This window comes from Ixodes scapularis, unplaced genomic scaffold (genome assembly GCF_016920785.2).
Source record: "Ixodes scapularis isolate PalLabHiFi unplaced genomic scaffold, ASM1692078v2 PGA_scaffold4__175_contigs__length_147842914, whole genome shotgun sequence".
In the NCBI taxonomy this organism is placed as follows: domain Eukaryota; kingdom Metazoa; phylum Arthropoda; class Arachnida; order Ixodida; family Ixodidae; genus Ixodes; species Ixodes scapularis.
The window spans coordinates 122,889,142-122,916,868 of NW_024609879.1; the positions used below are offsets into that span (position 1 = coordinate 122,889,142).

Sequence of the window (27,727 nt, forward strand, 5' to 3'; positions counted from 1 at the left end):
CTTTTGACATTTCGGCAGCCGCTTCTCGTGGCAATCTGCCAGGCTTTGTCAGTATATAGGACGCTATGGTTGAGGTTACATAATTCGGACTCGGGCAAATGGAGATAAGAGAGCTTGTGGGGACCACAGACGCAGAAAAAGTTCGGATAGAATGTTTTAGGCCATACTGTTCGTGATAGTCTATGTCTATTAAATGTGACCATTATTTTGTCTGCCCCCGTTGTTGTTGTTTCGCGCAGAACGTCCGGAGTGCACCGTGCGTACCACGATGACCTCAGGGTCCAGGCGCCCTGTACCGTCCCAGAAACTCGAGCAGGTCCTTGTTAAGGTAGGCCGAATTCACAGTCCCCACAATGAAGTGCACGTGCGTGTACTGCACGTCGTCGATGTAGTTGTTCTTCTTGACGCGGGGTCCCAAGTCCCGAACGAGGTCTCGCACGTCCTGCGGTGCCACGAACTCGTCACCCTCGCTCCAGAAGGCACCGACGTCCGTCTTGACGTTGGACAAGTTGTAGAGCGGCGGCCGTCGCTGCGAAGAAGGAGCAGGGCTTCTCACGAGGCAACTAATTTCTTAAACCTGCAGTTGTTTTTTTCGTGATGTTTAGTTGTTTTTTTTTATACAAGGTACACAGCGGAGAGTAAATTTCTACGTTTTTATCAGTAAAAATTAAACGACGAACTTTAGACTGCTTACTAGTAGGAATGCGAAAGCGTTCCTACAGGTAAGCAGTCTTGTAGGATTGTGAAAGCATTCCTGCAAGCAGCACCTGTAGGAATGCGAAAGCATTCCTACAGGTAAGCAGTGTTGTAGGAATGTGAACGCATTCCTACAAGCAGGGCGCCACATCTTCCTTTTTCACACGGCACTCCGGTGGTGACATCAGGCTTTCCCACTGCACAGGCGCGGAACATCTCCGGCTCCACGGTTTCCGTGACGATGCATCTGCGGTGCTGTGCTTTTGTTTTGTTTCATTTCTGAGGCGCGTTCGCTTTGACCTTGAGCGCCCCGCCGGCTTCCGTGACAAGGCATCTGCGTTGCTTTTCTTTTCTTTATGTTTTATTTTTCTGAGGCGCGTCCGCTTGGCAGCCAATGGGAATTTACGTTCCGTTTCGCTGAGCCAAAATGGGAATTTAGGTTGCCCTTCCGCTTATCCAGTGGGTATTTAGGTACCTTTTTTTGCTGCTACAGACATCAGATAACGCAGGCTTTGTCTCCATGGAACAGTTAATGCTTTCGTATTAAAACTGATGAAGCCGCGGTTAGTCTGCTTATACACCATGCTCAAGACACGGCGCTTTCTGCAGACATGATGAGGCAAGCATCTGCGGACACGTCCTAAGCATCTTCGAACCATATCTGTGTTCCATACGTACGCTTGGAACATGTTCGCAGACACTTTTTGTACGACCAATGTGACCGTCATACAAGGAAGAAGCATCGCATCAGACACCGTCTGCAGGCTGTCTTTCGTACGATGTAGTCTGACAACGGCTTACGCTGTTTACAAACCAGTCTGGCCTTTGCCCACACACCAGGTGTGGGCAGCGGGCGTGCGCAGGAACCGGAGTCGTGCGACAGGAAGCGTCTGCGCATGCGCAGTTCCGACAGCAGCGCCACCGAAGCAGCGTGACGTCAGAGAGTTGAGTTGGTGTATAGAAAACCTTTGAAAAAAAAACAAAAAAAAAAACGCCTTCTGCGCGGCGTTATCTTTGTCTGCTGCAGGCTGTGTAACGTTTTCGGAGCGTGCGCTGCTGATCTGCAGCGCGGTGTAAACCCCGGATTCTGGGTTCTGCAAGCGATGGAACCCAGGATTCTACGTTCTGCAAGCGCGAGCTTTCGCTACACGTGCTCCGAGCTGGTATGCACTAGCCCACTCAGCCACCGGGGTTTCCCTTTCTGTCTTCCCGAAACGACAGTTTTCCAAAGCAAGTGCTCATGCGCGACTCACTTCACTATGACCTGTTGCAGCTTAAGAGAAGCGGTACAAGCTCTCCCCACGAAGCCGCCTTTCTTTCCGTTTCAGCACAGCGAACATTGGAGAAGAGTTTAAAGGATCGAAGAAACAATCACAGCGGCCAGAAGGCTTTGTGGGAGGGGCCTCTCTTCACCTTTTTGTGTTGCAACACGCTATATTGTTTTTGATCATTCACTTAATTGACATACCAAGTAGACAGCAGTCACTTAGAGATAAGGGTCATTTCAACTTTACAATCCCCTTGGCTTCGACCAGAAAACCCCAGTCCTAGATGTATAATCTCACCTGGCCGTAGAGGACACGATTCATCTCTACTCCGTAGTCGAATTTCTGAGGTTTCTTGGACTTCACCATCTGCAGGAAACATCAAGTACAGAATTCGAGAAATAACCCAATGGCCGGTCACTCTGTGGCATAAAGTTAAATCAGATGCATCTGCCAACGTTAAAAAAACAAAACGAACTGTTCAAGAGCATCGACCCCTAGTACAAATTTATCTCGAGCCTTACCTGATCTAAATGAATAATATTCTTCATGGAAGTTCCAGAAGGAGCGAAGCACAGGTACAGCGGCAACCGCGTCTGCGTATTACAAGACACTGTTTAAGAAATCTTGAACGTGGTTTTTAAACGCGTCGTACAGCATCCAGGTTTTCTTTCTTGTCTAATTTGCAGATATGCCTACTTATTTTTACATGAAAAGGTGCAATGCCCTGAAGCTTTAGAAGCAAACGGTATTCTAAATGAATGAATGGATGGGTAAATGATTGCAAGGTGGTTGCCTTTTTTTTAATTGGCTGGTGACTTGAGCCACCTGTCATCGTAAATATTACCCGTGGTACCATCCTAATTTTTGTTGAAGCGAAGCCAAGGGACACCACGCCACCAATGAAAAAAAAAAACACATGAAGTAAAGAAATGGGGACTTGTCGAAACTGTGCACAATAAAAGGGGAATTAAGTTCACAAGATCGGAGGCCCGCCGTGAAGCCAACACATACAAATGCACGCTTTGTTCTTTAGAAAAGGCTCCACTCCACTGCGCACCAAGAAGATGAAGAACAACCCGACTATTGAGCGCCGCCAACCTCATTGACGTAGTTGCTGCCAAGGTTAATCAGTCGGTCTCCAAAAAACGTGCAGATTCCTCTTGTGAGGTATGCGCAGAACCGCCGGGCCCAGGGTAGAATTCGGAGGCCCCTTGGGAGCACTTCATGATGCCCCATGAAGGAGGCAGCCTGCTATTTTACGATAAAGCAAGAACGAAAAAATACATGTTAGTTTCGAGCGCCATGGACGCAAACCGCAACGCAATAACCACGAGATTAACGAACAATCATTCACCGCATGTCATAACAATGTTTAGTTCAGATTACGGGACTATGTGTGCCATTTTCTTTTGCACTTACTCTCACATAGTACTCAAAGCGCAAGCTCGCCTGCTCCTTTTGCAGGGGTTGTGGTGGTGCCAGAACGCCGATCTCTGACTGGCCTAGCTGTGATTGGAAGGATAGTGGGTAGACCTTAAGGCAGCTTACTTTGAGGTCTACCCCCTAACCTTTCAACCAAAGCCAATCGGAGCTCGGCATTCTGACGTCACCACAACCCCTGCAAAAGAAGCGGGCGAACTTGCGCTTTGCATTAAATTCAACTGAAACGCAGTCGGGAGAGTAATTTTCGCGTCGCAGCAGTCATGCCCCAGACGGCCCGCGGCGTGCGCAGACGTTTAAACTGAAAAGGCTCAGTTACTTGTGAATACACAATGGACGTATATATCCTAATTCTAATTGGATATCTGCTAAGTTCTCGAATGTTAGAGCCAGAACAACCTTATATTTTTTTTTTCGCGAACACGTTTAGACAAAGACGGTTACGGACAGAGGCGTCGCAAGCGCCGGGAAGAGAACACTGTCCCAAGGCATGCCGCCATTACGAAAAAAGGGTCCTGAAAGGGTGGTGTGATCGCTGCCCTTTTCAGTGCCACTGTTTACTAATCGTTCAAAATCAGTGGCCGTTTTGCCGGGTTCATGTGGAACGATAATCGTATCTTTTTTTTTAACCGTTCTTTGGCTAGTGGCTCCAGATTTCGTGAAGCCGATTTTTGCGGAGCCGCATTTTGTGAAGCCGTGGCCTGTGACGCCCATAATGCAACGCGTACAGTGTTGCATTGTGGGATGTCACAGACCTACACACCAATTCAGTTTCTCCGCTATATTAAGAGAGGAAGCTGTATTTGTGTATACGTCACGTGAAATCAGGCCATGTGACGTCAATCTCCCCGCTAAACTTAACGGGAAAAATAACTTCCCGTGACCTACGCACCAATTCAATTTCCCCCGCCAAATTTAGCGGATAAAATTGGCGTCACGTGACCTGCACAGCAGGACCAACGTGGCGATGTAGGCGAATTGGTTCATGATTTGAACTGGTAGCAGCGCGCAAAAAACCCAAAGACAAAGGGAGAAATGCACCAGACGAGCGCTGAACTTCAACTGAACGTTTAGTGAAACGAACACACCCAAGTAAACAACCACACCGCTATCGCATCAACGCTCAAGTTAAGCTACTTTTTTTTTATGTAAATACACCGAAGTCTTGCTAACACGAGTGGGCCTTACGACTCCGCCCACTCGAAGCTCGTTAAAAGGGAAAGAGCGTAATCGTGCATGCAGGCTTGTCTAGAGAAGTCGTGCCACCACATGCTACAAGAGAGCTTTGGCAAGCAGGTGAAACGGCTTGGGGCTGTGGGCTTCTCAGCGTCTGTTTTGTTGGGGGTGGTGGAGAAATTACTAAGAAGTGTAAAAACGGGACCTCATCAACCCAAAGAAAGGCCGAACAAACGACCCCAAGTGATCCCTTATATGCATAAAATATCTCACATTATGGAAAAGATAGCGGGGAGGTACGCCGTGCCGGTCGTCTTTTCGGCGCCTAGTAAGTTGTCGGAACTTTACCCCGCGGAAGGTAACAAGTGTTCTGTAAAACACAGAAATAAGTATGTTGATTGTGCAGTAAGAATGGTGTACCGAATTCCTTTGAGGCTGCGGTCGGGTATACATCGGCCAAACTGGCCGATGCGTCAACAATTGTGCGCGCGATCATGCCCTGTCACTGAGCTCAACAACGGAAAGACATCTGCCTACACTGCGCCACTCTCATGTGTAAGTCGAATTTAGAAGATATTATAGGATTATGGGGAAATGGGGTGGACAAAACTGCGAGAGAACTGCTGGAAGCGTACTTGATAGAACAGGAGGGAGATAACTGCGTCAGCCAGACTTTGGTGTATTTACATTAAAAAAAAAAAAAAGAAATATCTTATCTTCAGCGTTGATGCGATAACGGTGTGGTTGTATCCTTGGGTGTGTTCTTTCAATAAACGTTCAGTTGAACAGTTGAAGTTCAGCGTCCGTCTTGTGCATTTCTCCCTTTGTCTTTGCGTTTTTTGCGCGCTGCTACCAGTTGTGAGCAGGACCAAGCAAGACCAAGGGCGCGGCACCGACCAATCGCAGCAGACGACGTTGTCCCACTCTCTTGGTTTCGCTTGGTCCCGCGCCGTGTAGCATAGGTCCCCGGATGTCATGCGACTTACACAGCAATTCAGATTCCCCGCTTAGTTTCGCGGGAAAATTGTCACGTGACTTAGACACCAATTCAGTTTCGCCGCTAACTTTAGTGGGAACATTGACGTCACGTGAGCTGATGTCAGTGGTACCCTATTGGATGTGCAGAAACGGTTCCCTAAAACTCTCCGTTTTCCCACTCTCGCAAAGCACGGTTCAACCAGTTTCGTACAGCGGGACATGCGGAGTCCTAAAAAAACTTCCTGGCAATCTTTTTTTTTTTTTTTAATACCTGCTCTTATCAAGGTATACCGAAGCTCTCTAACAGTTAGTTTTACGGATAAAAACAGAAGTTAGTACTCTTCTGTGCTTATTAGAGCGCAGCTCTTAGGGGCCCGTTTCCGGCTTGAGCGGCGTCGGCGTCGCCGTCGCCGTCGCCGTCGGCGTAACCGCGCGGTGCATCATGGGAAATATCCCATAATGCACCGCGCGAGCCCCCCACCGGGGTCACGTGACTTCGTGGGGAGGCACGTGACCCCCCCGAGGTCACGTGAGCCCCCGAAGTCACGTGACTCCCCTGAGGTCACGTGACCCCCTCCTCGAGGTCACGTGACTCCCCTGAGGTCACGTGACACCCTCCTCGAGGTCACGTGACCCCCCGAGGTCACGTGACCCCCGCCGATGTCGCGTGACCCCCCCGATGACGTCATCGACACTGATGACGTCACCGGCATCCACATCGTCATCGTCATCATCACTGATGTCATCATCAGTGATGACGATGACGATGCGGATGCCGGTGACGTCATCAGTGATGATGACGATGACGATGTGGATGCCGGTGACGTCATCAGTGATGATGACATCAATGATGATGACGTCATCAGTGACGATGACGATGTGGATGCCGGTGACGTCATCAGTGATGATGACGATGACGATGCGGATGCCGGTGACGACATCAGTGACGTCACTGATGACGTCATCAGTGATGATGACGATGACAATGCGGATGTCGGTGACATCATCAGTGATGATGACGATGACGATGCGGATGCCGGTGACGTCATCAGTGATGATGACGATGACGATGTGGATGCCGGTGACGTCATCAGTGATGATGACGATGACGATGTGGATGCCGGTGACGTTACCGACATCCGCATCGTCATCATCACTAATGACGTCATCAGTGACGTCACTGATGTCGTCACCGGCATCCGCATCGTCATCGTCATCATCACTGATGACGTCACCGACATTCACATCGTCATCGTCATCATCACTGGTGAAGTCATCAGTGACGTCACTAATGACGTCATCAGTGACGTCAGTGATGACATCATCGGCATTGGGGGTCACGTGACCCCCCAAGGTCACGTGACCCCCCCTGGTTAGTCTAACCCCCCCCCCCCCCCAGCGCCCTTCCCTCCTCCTCAAGAGCTGCGCTCCAATTCGGCGTTACAGGGAGTTGTAAGCGGCTTTCACTTTTTTTCTGAAAAAAGTAAATATAAAAGTGAAAACTTACCAGGAGTGGCTCGGCATGCGGAGCGAAGAGTGCCAAAGGCGGTACCTTCATGTGGGCCAGCTTGTTGAACGGTGTCAAACCAGCAAAAGCCTTCACCTGAATAAAATTTCGGGATTATAAATGTTCCCTCCTGGGCCTCACGCGGGATCACACGGGTTCCACTTTATATTCGGGTTGTTCAATTCACTGATTCATAATACAAATATGTTGTTGTCTTTTATTTTATTCTTCTGACATAGAACTGCGTTTTTTTTTTCCCGCGCTTGAAAGAAAGGGGGAAGGGGTGGCCTTTGAAAAATGGGGAGGCCGGTGTGACGAAAAGTTGGTCACGGAAGTGACGTCACACAGATCGCCGCCCACTGCCTACAACCGTGCAGTGCGCACGCGCCTCATTACTTATTGCAGGATTGCTCGTTTGCTCGCTTCAACGCGACGATCTCCTTTCTGATTGCAACGGCGACAGACGCCGCTCCGGCAGCCGTGATTCCACAATCATCGCTCTGAATAGCGGCTGAGCTCGCGTGCTCTGCGGCACGGGCAGTTCACGCGACTCTCGCGCGCGACTCGCGCGTATGCATCTCGGAGATGGCGGCGCGGGGGGGGGGGGGGGGGGGGGGGGGGCTGCACATTTGCTTCTGCCGGACTTCGAGCCGCGGGTACTCCCTTCCTGCGCGCCCGACATCGTAACGCGGCAGGAGACCGTGGACGTTTCTACAGCTGTGGCCGCAGTTCTATACCAACATTTATGCGTCATAGTAAACCTATGCACCGACAATTCTTTTTTACGCGATCAGTTTGTTTTAGCAACGTTAAATTGTTTACCAAACCAACTGCCATATCGCTTGAAATTATTTCTCACCGTGGAAACAGAAAAACAAATTCGATACAATTCGTTTTGAAGTTTCGATTAGCCCACACTAAAAGGAAAAGCTGGCGCTAACATTTTTGTAGTTCATCGTCTTCTTCTCACTTGTGTTTATTTGTGTTTATTTAAAATATAGCGTAAGTACGCACCCGACTCTTATAAAGTGCCTCCATACACGCGCGCCCTCTGTATCGGTTATACCAGAACCTCGGCCAATTTACCGCCTCGATGATTTCTATGTGCAAACCGCACGCCTTCTGGCGTCTCTACGTGCGAACGCGTAGTTACTGCTTCGACTCTGTTTGATGAGATAAATCGTGTACACTTCGTCTGCGTGATACGGCGAATACTGGCAGCGCCTGATACGGAGGATGTCTGGACCCTGAGGAAAACCGACATCGATGCACCTAGGACTTGCAATACCAATTGCGCCACACCACTGAAAACCTTATAAAAGCAATGTAATGTTCTAGTTGCCCCGCTTAAAAAGAATTCTAAAGCGGTAATTTTATAGAGTCAACCAACCTCAGGAGCCGCGTATGCACGAGATGTGTAGTTCGGTCATTCCGTGACCGCTAAAAAAACCTTAAAAAGACGGCAACCGGTGTCAGGGATCGAACCCCGGCCGCGGTCATCGGCTTGGAAGCCGAGTGCGCTGCAGACAGAGCTACGGACCCAGCAGGCAGGAACGGGAGGAGCAGAGGCAGGTGGTGTGCAAAAGCGCGAGGAGGGGAGAGAGATGGAAGGGACAAGAGAGAAAGGAGCTGAAACGAGAGGTGCAGCACCGCCTGGAATACAAAGCTCGGAGAGATTACGTCCAACTATGTCAGAGCTGGGGGCCGAAGGCTCAAATTGCCTGAGACGTCGACCTCAACGCAAAGCATTACCCTTTTCCCCCGGATAGTCACGCCGGGGCACCGTCGGATTGCCGATTGCGCGTACGTCGGCGTTCGACACCCAATAAAAAAATCTGCGCGCATTTCTTTTTGTTTTTTCTTGATTTGATATTTTAACAGTCTTCTTGGTCTTGTTTCATCATTGTGTCAATCGTGCATGCTTATTTGCCTCAAACATCTCGAGCGGCACACCGATGCCGTTGTAACGTTGCGTCCCTCGGTTCCGAGATAGTTACACCGGAGGCCCGAAAGTAACAGTGTTCCGATTTCCGAACGAGAATGATCTTCGTGATATGTTGATACGAGCGATCCCGCGGGACAACCTCGTCATCTCGAGCAACACCAGGATGAAAACTTTTCCTTTTTTTTTTTCAAGTCATATTTTGCATTTGTAGAACGCAAAAGAAGGAGAAATTTAGGTACACATGAGTGAAAGTACAAGTGCGAGCGGTTACAAGCGTGTCGTGCTTGGTCTTTACGGAAACCAGCACACGTATACGCCATCCGTTGTGCGTGTACGACTCTTCTCCTCTGGCGCGCAGTTATTGCGTTTTAGTAGTTTTCCAAAGTTGTTAAGTTCGTTAAACGACTCAAGAACACCCCTTTCGCTCGTTTGTTCAATCTCGTAGCCTCTTCACTCAGGCATCCAGTTGCTCATACGAGGGCGCTTTTATTCTTCTGTGTATGCGAGCTTCACTACGCGGACGCTGAAGTGTTTTCGGGAGAATTCCCATGTCATCAACGCTACGCGGGAGCGTGTTGGCAGCGCCACTGACTTGCCTGCGCCTCTCTCCTGTAGCAGTTCCGTCGAAGTTCCCAGGGTGTCCAGTTTACTTGGCAACTGTGCATACCGCGAGAAAAGAGCCGAACTCAAAAAGGAAGCGAATGGGCGTCGCTGCTGTGCAAGACGCTGTAGCAGAACTGTTCCTCGGTTGTGCATTGATGGTTATGTTTATGTCGTTGTCTGCGATATTATCTGCTTGCTGAAGCCTCGTGGAATGCATTCTATGGACATCTGAGACTTATTTTAAACGTGATATGTACTCGACTTTTTTTATTACTTCAGCTTTCCATGTGAATGCTTGAAGCTGTGGGACTTTCTCTTGTACATTATGCTTAAGCGTACATATATTAGTTTTCTATTGTCAGCATTTTTGTTCAGTTTCACTTTCAAGACAAACGCCAAAACGTATGTGGCACTGAAGATGACGCAATCCAGTATTCTAGTGCAAAAATGGTCAGTTTTTGTCAGCTCTATAAGAATCTGACCAACAGACTGGACGGAAAGTTTCTTCAATTTATGTTTGTTGTGCTTGCCCATACACATAAACAGTGTTGTGAAACATTAACTATATTTAAGACTGCAAATTAAAAAAAATTGCCTAACTAGCGCAAGTAACATCACAAGTGTTAAGCGCAGTTGAAGCCTCGATAGTGTTCTATTAGCTGTTGCGCGCTTGTGATGTAGCTGACACATTCCTGCGAACTTTGTGTCGTGGTGCAAATTAGCCGTTTTAGTCACATACTTTTCTCATAAATAACTCTAAAAAAGCTGAAAAATAAAATGTTTTAAAAGCAAATTAGTTGCTTTCATTGGCAACACATTTGAACTTCCTTAAGTTATGTTTTATTATATTTTCTCCTACTAGAAAGTTCGAGTCCCGAGTAACCATCTCAGTACTGTTGATAGTAGACACTATAGGTACACAAATATATAAATAGCACGCAGGCAAGCTGGTGGGAGTTTATCATTTATCAGTTCTCTGGCGTAGTGAATCGTTATATAAGGAAGGTGGTTTAATGAAATTATTTAGCTGAGTTAACGACGTGTATGTCCTTGTTTATTTTTTCTACCACTGTAAAAATATTGTCCACCTTCTGTTCCAGTTTCAGATTAAAGTCATAATAATTTATGTCCACCATTTGTAGCCTTAATTCCACCAGATTACGGCTTAGACGAACTACTCATATATGCATCTCAAGAAGCCATGATGTCTGCAGTTTCGTCTTGCATGTTTTCTAAATAATTACGAATAATAACAATAATCCTGCATAGTAATATTAATGTGTGCCCTTGAGCATTTTTTTCTGTTTAAATAAGTGTGTCTATATGCGACATTTTTCGAATAAAACAAGTTTTGACTATCAAACTTCGTTCGTATGATGTCTCGTCCACGCTCAAAGCCTTTTTTTTTGTTTTGTTTTTTCCGTATAACGAACACCTGATTGCCTTATACGGATTAAATTAGGTTTCCCATCCCAATTAAAGTTCACATATTAAATTTTAGCGCCCTATGCGCGTTTCTGTCCACTGAAACTCGATCGTACGACGGCAAATCCACGCGCGATTTGCTCGATGCTATGCTGTACAGCGGCGTCCATAGGCTAACGCTCGTGACGTCACCTGAGGAGTACCACGGCCTTGTCTTTTAGGCGGTGTTGGGTGGTGTAGAAGTAGCGCGCGGAACCAAATGGCGCGGAAAGGGCAGGAAGGTGCACTTCCCGTCTCTTGGCGAACCAGAAAATTCAGCGCAAAGCCTTTGTAGCCGGGTGGTGCTGAAGGGAAGCGCGCGCAGCGTCACAAAGAAACAACGGTGTGACGTAGCATGCTTCGATACAAAACCCCGCCCTATAGGAACCAACTGAACTAAGAGCACCATCCACCTTATAAAGTTACCGCCATTTTCTACCTTCAATATCTCAAACGTAAACCGACAAAGCAAAACAAATGATCTGTTAGGTGTTTATACTGCGGGATTTTTGCCTGCCAGAGGATGGCGAATTTAATCATTATCTACAGGGTGATTCAAGGAGACGCTAGGCTCTTTAAATCGACCGCAAAATTCGGTTTCTTAACCTATCGCGCTACGACTTTGTGCAGCGTTGCCCACAGATGGTGCATATTTTTGAGGAAAAAGTAAAGCAAGAAAAAGGCTTAGCTCCTATGGAAACGCAGCGACGCCACCGGTCTGCAAACAACATGACGCCGTTTCGCACGGGAGACAAAAGATGGCGCAAGCGGTCGCGACGCCAACTGCCGCCAACGAACGAGCATACGACGCCGAGAGCCGGCGTATTTAGCAGACAAGAAACTACAGTTCCTTGTTGTTACCGCGTCTGTTTTTGTTTCTGCGACTGTCGCCGCCTGTGGAACGCGCGCCGCTTTTGAGTCGAAAAGATTGTCTGCTAAAGACGCTGGCTCTCGGCGCCGTATGCTCGTTCGTTGGCGGCGTTCGTTGCGCCATCTCTTGTCTCCCGTGCGAAACGGCGCCGTGTTGTTTGAAGACCGGTGGCGTCGCTGCGTTTCCATAAAAGCTAAGCCTTTTTCTTTCTTTACTTTTTCCTCGGGTAAGTTCGCTCTTTGCAAATTTTACAAAAAAAAATGCACCATCTGAGAGCAACGCCACACAAAGTCGTTGCGCGATAGGGCATTTTGCGGTCGATTTAAAGAGCCTGGCGTCTCCTTGAATCACCCTGTACTTTAGATCTGAAATTTAGCCAGTGGAGTACGGCCGCTAGCCCGGGGTCTATAACGTGCACCACGCAGTAGACCGAAACGCGACCGCACGCCTCGCTACGATGCTCGTCCAGACCGAAACGGGCAGGGGTGTCACCCGGGCCCGTGCTCAAAAGCATGCTTCAAGGGCTCCCTCCGGTAATGCGGTATACGCGGAATACGGTAACGGTTTGCTAAAAGTCCCACGCAAAACAGACCTTGTCGTTGTACTCCGGCTTTTCGGACATCATGGTGAAGAAAACGAGGGTTCCCTGCGAGTAGCCGACGTAGATGAGGTTGTTGCGTTTCGTCGCATTCAAGACGTAGTCGATCTGGGCAGGAACGTCGTACACGGCGTGCTCGTGAAAACTGCGCAGTTCAAGAGAAAGTTTGGTGAACAGACAGCTGCGCGGATGTCGAGTCTTTTAAATACAGCACACAGTAACGATTATTCCAATGCTTCCCAAACACTACAACTTTACGATGCATCAAACATTTAAACATCACGTCGTAACCTCCTCCCCCATCCCCCTCCTCCCCTGCTCTTCGCATGCCACAGGCGTTCAATGCATAAACAGTAATACTCGAAAATTGACTCGGGACTTTTATTTGAGAGTCAATATAGTCAGAGGGAATCAGCTAAACAAAGAACAATCGCCACATAAAAAAAAAAAAAAAGATTCCCAGCAGGAATTATTATTCCCAATTACTAAAGTGAGCTTGTTTGTTAGAGCGTAGTTTATCGAAACGAGGGCGGAGTTTGAACACCGCGACAATCACTTCTGGCTCGATGTTGAGCTGCAAGCTGTAAGCTTGTTTTCATCGACACCACCGCAGAGAAGCCACGTTTACATTTTTTTCCAAGTTCCCGAGACGCTTCGCGACCGCCTGCTGAATCTGCATGACGGACAGTTTGGGAAACACTGGGCTACACCAACGACCGACAGAGCTGTATTGCCGCCTCCTCTAGACTCCGTTCTAGCGCTCATTACCCGGGCAAAAAAAAATGCAGTCACGTGGCTGTGTGTGCATGCATGTACGGCGTCTGGTATTCCCGAAGAAAGCTATTGCGCATGCTCAAAACGTTCCGAAGCTCACTAGACAAAGATAGCAGCACGCAGAAGGACGGAACTTGGAGTGGTATACACTGGAGAAACCAGGCAGATGGTCAAAAGAGGGCGCCGCCGTAAAAGGGAGAGGAAGAGCGGACGGCAAAACGAGACTTAGACGAGTCACGAGAACCACCGATACTAGCACCATGCCATGGTAGCGGCTACTCTCTGCATCACATTTAGAAACAAAAGTGCTACGGAGAATGGGCGCTCACGTGGAATGGCGTCAATATTCGTCAACACTCGTTAGAGGCAGCAAAAATAATCCATTGTTCTCGCGGCAACACGCTATAGGCCTCACCCGAAGAAAGAAAGCTATTTACTTGTTTCGCTTGCAAATGGGATAATCAAATATTTGGGTTACATCTAGCATATGCGACACTGGTGGTGGCTGCACCGCACTGCAAGCCCTTTTTCTCTCAGTGACTCTCCGTACTCCGACAACGCCGTTTCATAATCCAACAAACAATACAAAAATACGAGGATATGTGTGCATGTTCCTCGAGCGCACTTTCGTAACCATCGGGGGGTTGTTTATAGCTGCAAAGTGACTGACTCGTGTAGGGACGTGAAGTCGCACCCCAACACGAACCGAAAGGCATTAGGTTTAAAGGCTCCAAACCTTGACCAACCTCTTCTATTCAACCCAGTTAAATTTGGCCCTGTGCATGCCTTCACTCAGGATCATACTTTCTGTAAGTACGTAGTTCTTATAGAAGCACTCAGAAGCATACTTTCTATAAGCGCGTGGTACTGAAACTATATGGTGCCTGGAGTGCTTATGATATACTCCGATTTCGAAAACAGTTTCTAGAAACAACTAGGTGGTGCAAGCCGACGCCTGGTTCAAAGGGTTCAGGTGTATTCGTCCATCTATCAACGCAAACTCAAACAATAAAGAAAAAACTCACTCCCCCCGAGGGATGAGCAACAAAGCCCGTGCCACATAACTGGAGTAATCACGGCCGGTGCCTGGCACTTCTATCGGGAATGTGCGGTCAAGTAAACTCGCCTAACTGTGCTACTTTACTCAAGTTCTAGATGTCGTGTGTTGTATTTAACTGAGGAAACATGTCTCCCGCATGTTGTTCCAGAGGGACCAAAAAATAGAAAGAAAACTAAAATTTAGCAGTCCTGTGTTAATGCACAGTAGAGTAACAACGATAGCTGCAACACGTCAAGACGAAGTCGTTGGGCGTCGGCATCGCGTTCACGCACCATTGGGTGCGTTTTCAAAAGCCTTCGAAACAAAATAGACACCTGAACATTTTGTTCCGAACTCTTTTGTGTCCTTTTTTCTTCCGGAGCGCAGAAAAGCGCGTCTCAATACACGAGCTCTTGATATCAACAGTGTCATAAAGGCATTTTGTTATCGGCTTTTTCTTTGTATCTTTCCAGAGAGTACGTGCAATGGGCGTCACGTACTGCAAGAACCCTATATATAAGACAGGTTGTTAACGCTGTGGCACCTCCGCTTCGCAAGCAGCGGGCCAAGGTTTGATTCCCCGAGGGTGGCGGCTGATCTTTTTTGAGGATTCGGCAACATTGACAGCGGATACCCTATACTAGTGCGCCAATCATAACATCAATAACTACACAACAACATCAACAACGGACATCATTTTCAGTGGTGGGAAGTGGTGGGAATATCCCATAACATATATATCCCTGTAAAAGACTCACGTGAAGTCCCAGAATCGTCTTGACTTCGGGTCGAACTTCGTGTGCCTCTTGCCGTAAGCATTGCCCCTGGAGTTTCCAAGCCACACGTCGTACTTATTGTCAGCTAACACGAATCCTGAAAGTTTACACTAGAGTTTTACAAATGTCCTTACATATGATCATTTTTCCGAACAGCCGTAGGTTAGGGCACATTTTGAATATGGCAAGAGAGATGGCTGCAACTGGAACTACTGGGAATTGAAGACAATTGATTGCATTTTACGGCATTTACCTCGTAAATGGGAGCGCAAGGGTCATTCCTCAATTCATTTTACTTCCTATCAGATAGTCATCTGAACTGGGTTTTAAGTAATCTCAAAAACCACTAACGCATCATCTATAAAGAGTATCAGCGACATCTTCGAAATGGATGGCAACAGAAAGCTGCATCGGCCGGTTTCCTCGGCAGCTTTCTCGAGCAAATCAGATATTCACAGCGCCTGGTGGTATGAAGACGAAGCCGTGAAAGTAGGTTTAAAAACACGTGAATAAAATTGCCAGTGCACTCCACCTTCGAGGAGATTGATTGATTAAAAATATGTATTTATTTAATACAAATTACACGCACGTTTATTCAACCAAACACGATGAAAGGCGGTAGCTTTAGGCCTGTTCACACTTAAGGCCCGTTCACACATGCAGCGGAGCGCTACAAGCATAGCGCTAACCTCGCGCTAAGCGCGTGCTGACGGCAGCGTTTACCAGCTTTGTATAGACCCGTTGCTCTCGGGCAGGGGGCGCGAGTGCGTCCGCAAGATGCGACCATGTTATGCTGGCAGCACTATCCAGGCGGCGCTGTAATGTTCGATTTTGCACGTGCTACGTTCGGATTAAAGCACCAGGCAGCATCTGTAGGCGCGCGATAACAAAACGTCTAAAAAAATAAAATAGAGAAGAATTATGCAGCTCGAGGCCTCAGCATCCCATTCAGCTTTATTATTTTATTGCGTTCTTTCATAGCTTCCGTGAGCCCGTATGTTTCATTTTATGTGATAGCGAAGCTGATGCTACTTGCAAGAACATGTTCCCCTGAACGATGCTCGCACTGATCGAGCGCACGTGCTTGGAATGGTCACTGCAAGCTCGGAGCTCGCTCTTGTAGAATCTGCTGCGCTGGCACTTAGAATGGAACGGAGTATATAAAACTGTAGTGAGGAAGCGTGATGACGCACGCTCAAAACGCGAGCCAAATATTCTATTTTGATCGCCTGGAGCGCTGCTCAAAACTTGAGAGCTACGGGCCTATCGCACCGTCGAAACTGTTGCTCATGGCTTACGATAAGTAGCTGATGGCACGTGAGGAGCGCTACATCAGCGCTTCGCTGCATGTGAGAACCGGCCATTACAGCGCTGACTTTGCGATAAGCGCGTGCTGACGGGAGCCTTCACCAGATTTGTATCGCACCGTCAAAACTGTTGTTCACGGCAGACGATAAGTATCTGACGACACGTAAACAGCACACTATCAGCGCTCCGCTGCATGTGGGAACCGGCCTTTAAAAGGATGCTGAACCAAACATTTCAGTTTCTATAAAACGTGGCGCACGATCTTTCCACAAGCCAGCAGCCGCCGCGGTGTGCGTAAGCACACGCTACGAAATGGGCCTCATAGTCCCCCGTTTACGCGTAAGATGACAGTGGAAGGTGTGGGCTCCAGGGTAAGGGAGAATAATGACAATCTTTTGATCTCTGCAGTGGGGTCTGGGTAAAATGATAAGCGATCAATTGTATAACAAACACGTAGCTTTTACTTGTAGAGATGAAAAGCCTGTCTGAATTCTCCTTTGGCCCGAAGCCCATACGAAGGGTCAACGTCAATTTCGTGGCGTGCGCTCGCATACACCGGCGGCTGCTGGCTCGTGGAAGGATTGTGCGCCACTTATTATGGACACTAAATTGTTTGGTTCAGTATCAATTAGAAACGAAAAAGGTATGGTGATAAAATGGTTGTAATATGCCGTCCACTCACCGAAGACGACGTTAAGAACGGCGTCAAAGACGACCTCTAGGATGACCCCAAGAACGACGTCTAGGATGACCTCAAGAACGACGTCTAGGGAGATGTCAAGGATGACCTCAAGAACGACGTCAGGACGACCTCTAGGACGACCTCAAGGACCTATAGGACGACCTCAAGGTACGACGTCAAAGACGACGTCTAGGACGGCCTTTAGGACAGCTTGGAGGACAACGTCAAAAACGTCAGATTCAGCTATAAGCGCTTACGAGCTTACGCGACCCGCGCTTAAATAACCTTGACTACGCGACCTTGAGGACATGCAGCAAGGCATGTAGTTGGGCTAGTTGATGGTACATACTGTTTGGTGGGAACAGCGCAAAAAAGGCGTGGGCGTGGGTGATGCCGTATGTTATTGGTTTGATTTGTTTGTTCCCTCCCCTTCCTCCTTTCTGTGTTTATTTCTCTTCGTGCAGAGCAATAAACTTTCAGTTGTAAGTCAGCGCCCTCTCTGTATGTTTCTTCGACCTCGTCCTACGTCTTTTTTGCGCTGTTCCCACCAAACAGCTTGAGGACATGACCTTGAGCGTGGTTGGGCCTATGAAGCTACCACTTTAAAAGGTTCGCCTGCTTATGGTTTCGTTGCCCTGAGGCAGGATCATAAACATGATGGCGTCCTACACAGGGAGGTAGTGTCGTCGTAGCTTTGTCCGCTCAAAGAGTGCATCTGAGTGTGTGGCTTGACAAGAACTTCGATCGCTAGAAAAACAAACGCCGTCAGCCGTGCGTGTCTTACCCAACGACAGTCGTGGAAGGTTGAAGACAAACGTAGCAGAGTCGGCCGCAAGTCCAGTCATAGCGAAAACAGGTTCTCTGTGGCACGGTTCCGGACACGGCTCCCTGCCTCGAGGAATCCTGTGCATTTCGATGATGTAGCCGTCTTGGGTGACCACATCGTGCCTCTCGAAAGGGTAGCCTTCGCTCTCGACGAGGGAGGCCTGCAAGCGTCCCTCGCTGCGTGAGACTTTTTGCCAGAATTACAAAGCCACGGTCACACTCCTAATACCTCATACAAGAAAGTCTGCAGAGAGTGCGTGACGTATTTCTTTCTTGTATAAGGTCACATTTCCCATACAAAACCTGCCTTTAGAAACATATACAGCTGAGAGAACAGTCGCCAGTTGAGACGGACTAAGTTCGGCCTATATAAACATACACACAACCCAAAAATGTGGCGTCATAAAGTACGGGCGGTATCATTTCGGTTTTTCGCGTACTTTTTTTCTAACATTTATGAAAGTTGGAAAACCATTTCCTGCGATTTTAGATACAGCTTCAGAAACTGGCAAAAATAACTTTACTCATTAAAATGGCTCAAGTATCGTTACTCTGAAGGCTTAGCTTATTTGTCGGCTCTACATCTATAGTCGGTTACAAGTCAAGAAGGTAAGAGAAGCTCCTCTCACATGCGTGATGCGTCCGTTTCAAATCCCTCCGTAGTCGAAAGAAGAGTTCGCTGGAAACGCCCCTTCTTCCGGTTCAATGGATATATATTGCCTATAGGGTGATGCTAACTTGTCTCCGACACCCACTTTACAAGAAGGCGACCTTTCTATTCATCGGAGAGGGAACCGAGCCCCTCAAAATAGCCTTTGTATCCATCGGATGAGGAACCTAACCCCCGAAAGTCGTATTTGTTTTCGTTAGAGGGAGAAAACACTCTCTCGTGGCTTCCAGAACGCTAAGTCAAAGTCGAAAGATAAGGCAAATATTTACAGGAAGGCAAAACCCTCCCCCGCGTTGGCTACGGCGTCACGGAAACGATGGGACGCTATTGGATGCGGAGGTGGTGGAGGAATATATGAATCCCTTTGAGGGGCATTTGCCGCTACCTTCTCGACCTGTAACTTACTATTCGCGACTCCAGCGACCTATAGGGAGCGCCAACAGCAAACAAACATGGCGGCTGAGTCTAGGTCGCGTCGGCTCGGCCGGGCTGCCTGAACGGGTGGCGCATTCAATTTAACAGATTTTCTTTTGTTTAATGCCAAATTTTATAGGTATCTGAACTGAGATGGTTAAGTGTAGCCGGCGCACATAAACTTGCAAAGCATAGTTTTGTTTTCCTGATGTTTTTTGCTCTTTTCATGTCAAACTTTCGTTTCGGAGATTTCGTTCAAAACCGAAACTATGGGCTCCGGAGAGACGGTAATAGACTTTAATCAGTTTTGATCATCTAAGGAAAGCGGCGATGACTACAGAACTGTTCCACCGAGAGCAATTTTCAGCTAACTCGCATGCCTCGACCATGCGACTTATCTGTTCGCGAAATCGAGCTTTTGTGCGGTCAACAACGCAGGCTGCAGGAAAATTACGAAAATTGAGCGAGCGCTTCTTGAGCCGAGGAGCGTTTTAACCCGCTGGCGCCCCACTACGCAGCTGATACTCTTATTTCAATTCTGGTTTTAGTAGCAATCGAGAAGTCATTTTGACGAGCGGGTTATGTATTATATTACGAACTGTCCCACTAAAGCGATATTAGTATATTCTTCGGGTTGAAATATGAGCTTAGTTGACTAGCTATTAGATGAACTGCTGAATAATATTTGACAGACAGAGAGATACTACTTAAACTTAGCCGAATGGTCCTAGCCGGTAGCACGGAGACGAATGCGGACGAACTGAAGAGAGTCTTCATCGGAGATTCACGCAGAACCTCTCTGCATTGAACTTGACCTCGAATCCTGAACGGAGAAAATTAGCATTTTCCGTGGCCGGTAAACATGAGCAATGTAGACGTATATTGCTGATGGCTTCGACGGGGGTATAATATAAGTATTGGAGGAGCGATAGATCAAAATGCCGTGACAGCTTCTAACTTTGCGAGACGCGTCCTCCACCTTTTGAAAGCAGATAATTTCCCTCATTAAAGACCGACGACCAGTTCGCGCTTTCCACTTTTCGCCCACTTCCTCCTCTCCCTCCTACCCTTTCCACCCACGCCCGCCCCTCTTGGTCCCTTCTTTCCATCTTCGCTTCCCTCGCCCGAAGCCGTGGAGAGGAGGGTCTTCTGCCTTGCAGAATCTCGAGTCTGGTCGTCGGCCTTTAATCATATGCAGGGAGCAGGTTTTCCTGAATCAAGTAATTGCGAAATCAGCCCAACTCCTTCAGTGTGGTTCAGAGGCTTTTTCGGCGAAAAGCAGCCAAGATGAATAGCCAACGTACCGACCGGCGTGGGTGGCACAAACTTGAAGCTAATCAAACACAACCAAACTCAAGAAAAGCAGCTGTCGAACCTTCCCATTCACTTGGCTGCAACGTTGGTGTTCCCTCCAGTGAAACACCTCGTCTGTCGTCCTCAGTCCATTGTTCTACATCCTTATAAAGAAACCACTTATCAGTTACCAAGTAGTCGTTACTTTGAATGTGATTCGAGACAGACGAGAAATCGAAACAGTTTTCCGTGAATCCTCCCCATCCAGGAAATCGAAAGCACGCGACCCTGTGTTGTGGAGTAAACGGGCTTTCAAACACGTGATGGAAGGAAACAACCTACTGAGGCTTCACCACACTAATGAACACTCATGCAAACTTTCGGACCTTCGTCAAATTACATTGTCCTCCCCCGCGCCGACAACATGTGTCCGTGAAAGCCAGTGGCGTACCAACTTGTTTTTGAGTGGGGGGGAAAACCAGAACCCCCCCTCCCCCAGGACCGGGTTGGTGCCCTTTGTATCCCTGTGGCGCCGACGGGTAGTGTTTGCCGTGCCCAGTGGCGGCTTTTTCTGGGGGGGGAGGGGGGGGGGAGCAAAACACATGCCTTGCCCCCCCACTCTGAGAACTGGGGGGGCAAGCGCCCCCCTTGCCCCCCCCCCCCCCAGGTTGGTACGCCCATGGTGAAAGCCACCAGAGACACGGAGGGGCGCGGAGCGACCCGGACCGGCTGGTTCCCGGTTTTCCCGCTTGGTGGCGTCCGTTTTGCTGGAGTCGCGAATAGCAATGCGCACAACCGATTTGACCAGGCAGTTTCAGTACGGTGCGTCGAACGCGTCTCCCGCCTGGTGTGTTTTCCGCGTTCAAAAAAGTGGTCCCTCGTTTTTTGTCTCGCGACGTTATAAAGGTGTCATGCTGTCGCCGGTCGCGACCCTGGCGGTGGTGATTCTGGCAGACGCCCGTTCTGCTTAATGTCACTCTCCAGTGTGACAATCCACGAAAGTTTCGGCTATAGCCAGAAGTTGGGACGCCGCGACGACAACGACACTCGGGTTCGCTCGTGATTTTCACCGGCAGTTCTACGACCAACCGCCGGGATCGCAACATCCAACAGCACGACACACCTGCTTTTGTGACGTCATTCGTTGCCAGTTGGGGACCACATTCGACGCATGCGCGAGATAGAACGATAAACACACCGTTCGAAGACGCGCTTCAGGTACCGTAGTTTCAGTACATATACCGTGCCTGGATCTGGTCTCCGCACTGGTGTGTTTATAGCGTCCTGTTCCACTTATGCTTTGAAGGGGGTCCCGAAGTGCCAACAACTGACGTCACAGAAGCCGGAGTGCCATGCTGTCGGATGTCGCGATCCTGGCGGTTGGCCATAGAAGTTCCGGCAAAAAGCACGAGTGAACGCGAGTGTCGTTCTCGTCGCAGTGTCCCAACCGCTGACTATCGAAGCTTCCGTGCTTTGTTAAGCTGGATGAAGATCTGCACCAGAACAGGCCTCTACCACATTCACCACCACTGCTGGAACACCGCCAGGATCGCAGACGGCGGACAGCATAACACATCTATGGCGTCAGCTGGCGGAAATCAAGGGACCAATTTTTTGGATGCGGGAAACACGCAAGTCGGGGGACGCGTTCCAGACATGCATAGTTTCTCAGGCGGTTGTGATGGATTCGCTTTAAACAATCCCACACCACTTGGGGTGTGCAAATACGCTAACTTCTTTTTTCATCCTCCCTCTCTCTCTCTCTCTCTCTTTAAAAATAGAGTGCATCCGGCCAAAGTGTGCCGCATAAACTGCCTCGGCTAATGGATCTTTCATGCTGAGGGAAACTACGTTCATATACACACTTAACTTCGGCGAAGTTGAGAATACCTCGCGGTCATTGAACCTCCCGATTATTTATTTGTTTATTTAAAATACCCCCAAACCATCGGCATTACAGAGGGGAGTGGTGGTTAGTAGATTATTTATGGCAAAAAACACTAGCTCTAATGATTCTCTTTCTTTTTCACGCATTGCTTGGTGGTGCAATTTTTCCGTTTAGGATGTTGTTTTAGGTTCGGCATTTGACGCAACAAAGGATGCCTTCCCCGTGAGATCGACAGATATTTCAAAGCATTCGAAGAATCTCGACCCGTTTAACGAACCAACACCAAACACCGCACCCACTTTAAGACATCACATTAAACATAGGGCATCATCAATTCACCCTGAAAATGCAGATTTATCTAGGAGTAAATGTTACTGCGCGGCAGATTTAAAAAGCTTATTGCCTTCTTATTTTGTTTATGTATACAAATTGGTTTTAGTTTCACTAGTGGGACCGGATCCCAAATACACGACGAACAAACAAGCTAATGGTTTATATTCAGATGACGTTTGACTATATAAGTTCCGGGGCCGTACGTCGAGGAACAGCTCCGGCTGCCAAGCGACGCAACGTGGTACAACGTTTGTTAAAATCGGTGACCATCGAAAGTTCTGGCGGATCCCTTGCAACGCAGTGAAAAGTAGTCAGAAGCTCTGTGGGAGTGAGTCTTGACAATCGTAAAAACGGTTAGGTCGTGTTTACACTCGCGTTATGCGTTGAGTTATGCGTTATGTCAATACCACCTAGAAGGAAAGGGGTCTGCGTGGATGACGTCATCATTGGTGGAACGCGACCCGCCCCCAAGCAACAAATAGCCTGAAGCTCGACGAGAAACGCCGCAAAGCGGAAGACGCATCCGTCATGGCGTCGACGCGTGTGCTAGAGTCGCGCTCGTTCTGAGACCCGGCACGACGCGCCGGCGGCGACGCTGACGCACCTATAGGGAGCATTCACTGGACGCCATATTTGTGGGTGCTGTTTAGAGCGCATGCTCAGAACGAGCTCACATAAATTGGCTGCTAAGACCGTCAATCCTGATGGTGCGGAAAGCACATTGCAAAAGAACTGTGGAAGCTTGCCGTCAGCACGTGCTCAGCATTTGCGCACACAGCTATGGCCGCCAGTGAATACTCCCTACAGGAAGTATTCACTGGAGGCCATAGCTGTGTCCTCGACTGCTGAGCGCGTGTTGATGGCGAGCTTCCACGGTTCTTTAGTAACGTGCGTTTCGCACCCTCAGGATTGCCGGTCTTAGCAACCTATTAATGTGGGCTCGTTTTGAGCATGCGCTATAGACAGCACCCACGAATATGGCGTCCAGTGAACACTCCTTATAGGCGGCGCTGCGTGCATACACTATTAATGACATTTGAGGGGGCAAAGCTGCAGGCCTATGGACCGCAAGTTGGTCTGCTTCTTGCGAAGGGGTTGCGGCGACATCGGAACGCCGAGCTCCGATTGGTTCCGATTGGAAGGATAGTGGGTAGACCTCGAGGCAGCTATAGACCGTTTTATCGTGGGTAGCGCCATTTTGAGAGCGAGAGAGAAAAGGGGAAAGGGCTACCGGCGCTTTCCCCCTTTCTGATTGTGTAGGAAGAGTGAAAGTCCCGGATGAGAGGCTTGGCCGGTGTTGGTTGTCCGCTGTGCCCCAACTTCTTTCGCGCTTTCTTTTCTGTTTTGAACTCGCAAACTTAATTAGAGCCACGGGCTTCGATGGCCACAGTCCCCCGGTCATCGGGACACCATTGCTCGGTCATAGGGTGCACGAATAACGACAGAAAGCGTCGAATACCGCCCAGGGACCTCGTAGCCTGCATGGAATTCGGCAAGGCACGTGCGGCTGCAATGTTTTGAAGCTCCACCGCTTTCCGCGTGACTGGAAATAATGAACCATTCATAAATATTTGCTTGCAATAGGCCCATTTCAACGCAGCCGTTTTTAGTAATGAACAAGCGATACACGAAACGGGAACCTCAATTAACTTTCGTAAACACCCGGAGCTGCTACATATCGTTTTGCTGCGCTGCTTTTATCTTGCGTGTCCGTGTTCTCATATTTCATTGTGGATGAACGACGAAGACGTTCTAGACGTGCTTATATCAAACCGCAGAAAGCGTTAAAGCAGCCACGAATTATTTTACTATTTGATGCAATATTTTGAGTACTAACCTCCAATTTCTATCACTGACACGTTCGCTCCCGCTGTTCCCCCCGTTGCCGCACTGGCGGATGCCATGACTCGAACAAAGAAACGTAGACACTGGGCTCGAAAACGCAGATTGCAACACACGAGTCGTACCCTGGAACGACTATCCAGCGCTTCAAAGCGCCCAATCAACGGAAACAACCCAAACAACCCACTAGCGGCACTCCAAGGAGCGCTTTTGTCGGCTCTCTGATATCGCAGGGGATCGCTACTCAGGAAAACCGTTAGAACTACCTTTTCAACAATTTCTAGCCTCACCCGGCGGCGGAAATAAGCCATCAACTAAATGTTGTAAATGATGAAATCGAGTCAGTCACCACTGCAAATTATCAATATTAAGATAAATTCAGTTACGAAGTTTTACAAGCTGAAACAGCAATTATCACGAGAAAACTGGCACGCACCTTGCGAGCGTACCCCATGTTCATCGGCGGTACAGCGTTCGGTGCGAGCTCCATTCACAAGCTGTTCCGAGCACAGTCGAGAAGATGGTGTTGAGGAAATGTCTTCAGTTTACGAACGCAATCCACTGCCGCCAAGACCGGGGTCATGTGGAATGCGTGCAGCCGCTCTCGCCTTGCCGGATTCATTGCAAGCTACATGGGTCCTCGGACAGTATTCGACGCTTTCTGTCGTTATTCGTGCACCCTATGACCGAGCAATGGTGTCCCGATGACCGGGGAACTGTTGCCATCGAAGCCCGTTACTCTAATTAAGTTTGCGAGTTCAAAACAGAAAAGAAAGCGCGAACGAAGTTGGGGCACTGCGGGCACCCAACACCGGCCAAGCCTCTCATCCGGGACTTTCACTCTTCCTACACAATCAGAAAGGGGGAAAGCGCCGGTAGCCCTTTCCCCTTTTCTCTCTCGCCCTCTTTCAGTAAAACGGTCTATAGACGCTTTACACACGCGCCAGATTACAGCCGCCATTGCTGACCTTCTTTTGTCTTCTGAAGATACTGAGCCACTCAAACGGGTGCTGACGAGCCTCCAGAAAGGCCAATGCTGGGTAGAAGGACGCAATAGAATTTAAGAGGGCCATTACCTGGCCTGCTATGGTAATGATGAAGTGAAGAAAATTAAATTGGAGGAATCAAAAACTGAAGGTCAGTTATGGCGGCGCCCATGCACAGCTGCTGCAAAGCGTCTATAGCATTGAGTTCTACAAACTAGCCATCCAATCAGAGCCAATCGGAGCTCGGCGTTCTGACGTCACTGCAACCCCTGCGCCAGAAGCAGACGGACGTGTGCTCCGCATTGGTGATGCATGCCGCAATGTCGAGACCTCGATATGCGTGCAACGCTTCGGTGGGGCAGCTCATCGATATGCGCGTTGTTGCCTTTCTTAGGTGATCAAGGCCCTTGCACTGGCAAGGCCGTTGCTTCCCTCTTCGGAATGCAACAGACGTTGCACCGATCGACGGCGGCCGCTCCGGTAGTGTGCGTCATCGCTGTATACGGTGTTGGGCACCGGAACGGGAAGCAGAAAAAACACCTTGCATATCCGGCGATTTCTTCGTGGTCCCCGATTTGCTTGAAATTTCGCTAAACTGGCCAAACAACATCGCCAAAATAGTATCCCAAATATTAGGTCAGAATAATTTTTTTTCACGAAGTTATTGAATTTACAATTTTGGTACTCACCGTGTTTTTCAAACTGAAAGTCTCTACTGGCAACAACGATATAGTGACGTCAGTGGAAGTGCAGGGTTTACTCTTTGGACTGTAGAATTTGTTCCCAACTGGTTCGAAGCAGTTTCATGGTGTCAAATGAATGCTTTGGAAGCTCGCTCCAGTCCCCGTGCTTCAGCACGGAACGAATGATTGGCATATTCTATTTTTTAGACTGCTCGCCCGATTGGCAAGCTTCCCCTCCACTGACGTCACGGCACTGAAAAGTGCGGGTATATTTGAATGTTGGTTTTTGCACCATTTTCATTTGCCGATTTCGCAATAACTATTATGAATTTCGCGATATGAAATAGCATACCGGAAAGGGTAAAGGCCGGGGAGTCAGAAAATATAGTTAGTTGAGGTAGCTCAAACAATCGCCGCAGTAACAACACGCGATTGTGTAGGATGAGGTGGCAAGCTTATTCTGCAACGCGCATATGTCACTGTCATTGTTTTTTGTTTTTTTTTTAGGGCCTTCACAAACATGGAAAGGATCCTTAACGCACGTTTCATTCCGAAGAGTGAGGTTTAAACTTCAAGCGCATCCTTTATGAGTCGAAGAAACAACAGCAGTCATTCATTTCGATACCTCAAAACCAGACTTGGGGGGAAAAATGCATATTTCGCGGTGTGTTTAATTAAACCAGGCTAGCATCTAAAAAAAATTATATACGGCCAATATAACTTCTAAAATTATTTATAGAAGACTTACTTCATGTTTAAAGTACTAAGGATTCCCAGTTCGCTAGGAAGGCCGCGGTAACATTTGAGTGATCAAATACGTCAGTATGCCCGAGAATTGGCAGCCCAGTAAAGGTAAAAGGGCAATCTGCATACTCTTACTTCTACTTGTACAACAAAGTTGTTCGTAAGATTGAAATCTAAAGACATTGATTATATTTCACCCGCTACTACTAGACAGCGGCGACTAAAGCATATGCGCGTGACAGGCTCTTAGACTCACTTCTGTGGGAAGAAAAATCAGGCGATCACCAACCATCGTCTTCACTTTGTTTGAAGGAAACCCATCAAAGCCAAGAAAGAACCTAAGACCACAGGGTTCAGGAGCTCAGTTCTGCGCTTCTACTGACGTGTGTTCGCGTGTGATACGCGCCAGAGACCAAACAATCGGCCGGTTATAGCGAATTCGCGAAGATTGTGCCCCCCGCTGCTGAACAAACGCCCCTGGTGACATACCACATCGTACCTCAAAGTGTATACGCTCAGTACGCGCTGCATTACCCTTCCCACAGCCAGCAATCGTACGACATTACCTCACCTGTCCGTAAGTGGACGACATCCAGCAAAGCAAACCAATTTGTCAGCTCTCCTTTCCCGCGGAAACAGAAACAGTATACGTCACACTGTTACGAGCATGTCTACTCACGATGCCGGTGCACAGCTTGGAGTCGTCATAAGTGTAGATGCTGGTCAATCTCGACGTCAGGCTCGCTGTGGTCTGGACGCTGGTCAACGCAAGCCCAGAGATCAGCTGGAAGAACCCCGACGGCGCCATGGCTAAGATCCCAAGCGGCCAAGCTAGCACCGAGACATAGCGAAGTTACATCTATGTCTTGATCGCTCCAATATCACGCACGCGTCTACCGAAACCTTCCTTAGGGGCCTATGGAT

The 27,727-nt window shown here is 48.5% G+C and overlaps 1 protein-coding gene across 1 annotated transcript; it reads right to left on the minus strand.

The window, feature by feature from the left end:
- Window positions 1-27,611, minus strand: LOC8032718 (lipase member K-like). Its single transcript, XM_040206224.1, has 9 exons — window positions 27,483-27,611; window positions 17,910-18,111; window positions 15,118-15,232; window positions 12,541-12,691; window positions 7,066-7,161; window positions 3,063-3,215; window positions 2,486-2,557; window positions 2,262-2,330; window positions 1-529 (listed from the first exon to the last, which is right to left on the minus strand). The coding sequence occupies exons 1-9, from the start codon at window positions 27,609-27,611 to the stop codon at window positions 275-277; spliced, it is 1,242 nt and encodes a 413-aa protein (XP_040062158.1). The 3' UTR covers window positions 1-274.
- Window positions 27,612-27,727: the final 116 nt, after the last annotated feature.

What these genes read in the sequence shown, in the direction of transcription:
- LOC8032718 (XM_040206224.1), bottom strand. Translation starts at nt 27,611, where the DNA reads ATGGCGCCGTCGGGGTTCTTCCAGCTGATCTCTGGGCTTGCGTTGACC. An exon ending in CCAAGCTGTGCACCGGCATC is followed by an intron (nt 18,112 to 27,482) that starts GTGAGTAGACAT and finishes GGACGCTTGCAG; the next exon opens with GCCTCCCTCGTCGAGAGCGA. An exon ending in AGACGATTCTGGGACTTCAC is followed by an intron (nt 12,692 to 15,117) that starts GTGAGTCTTTTA and finishes TGAACTGCGCAG; the next exon opens with TTTTCACGAGCACGCCGTGT.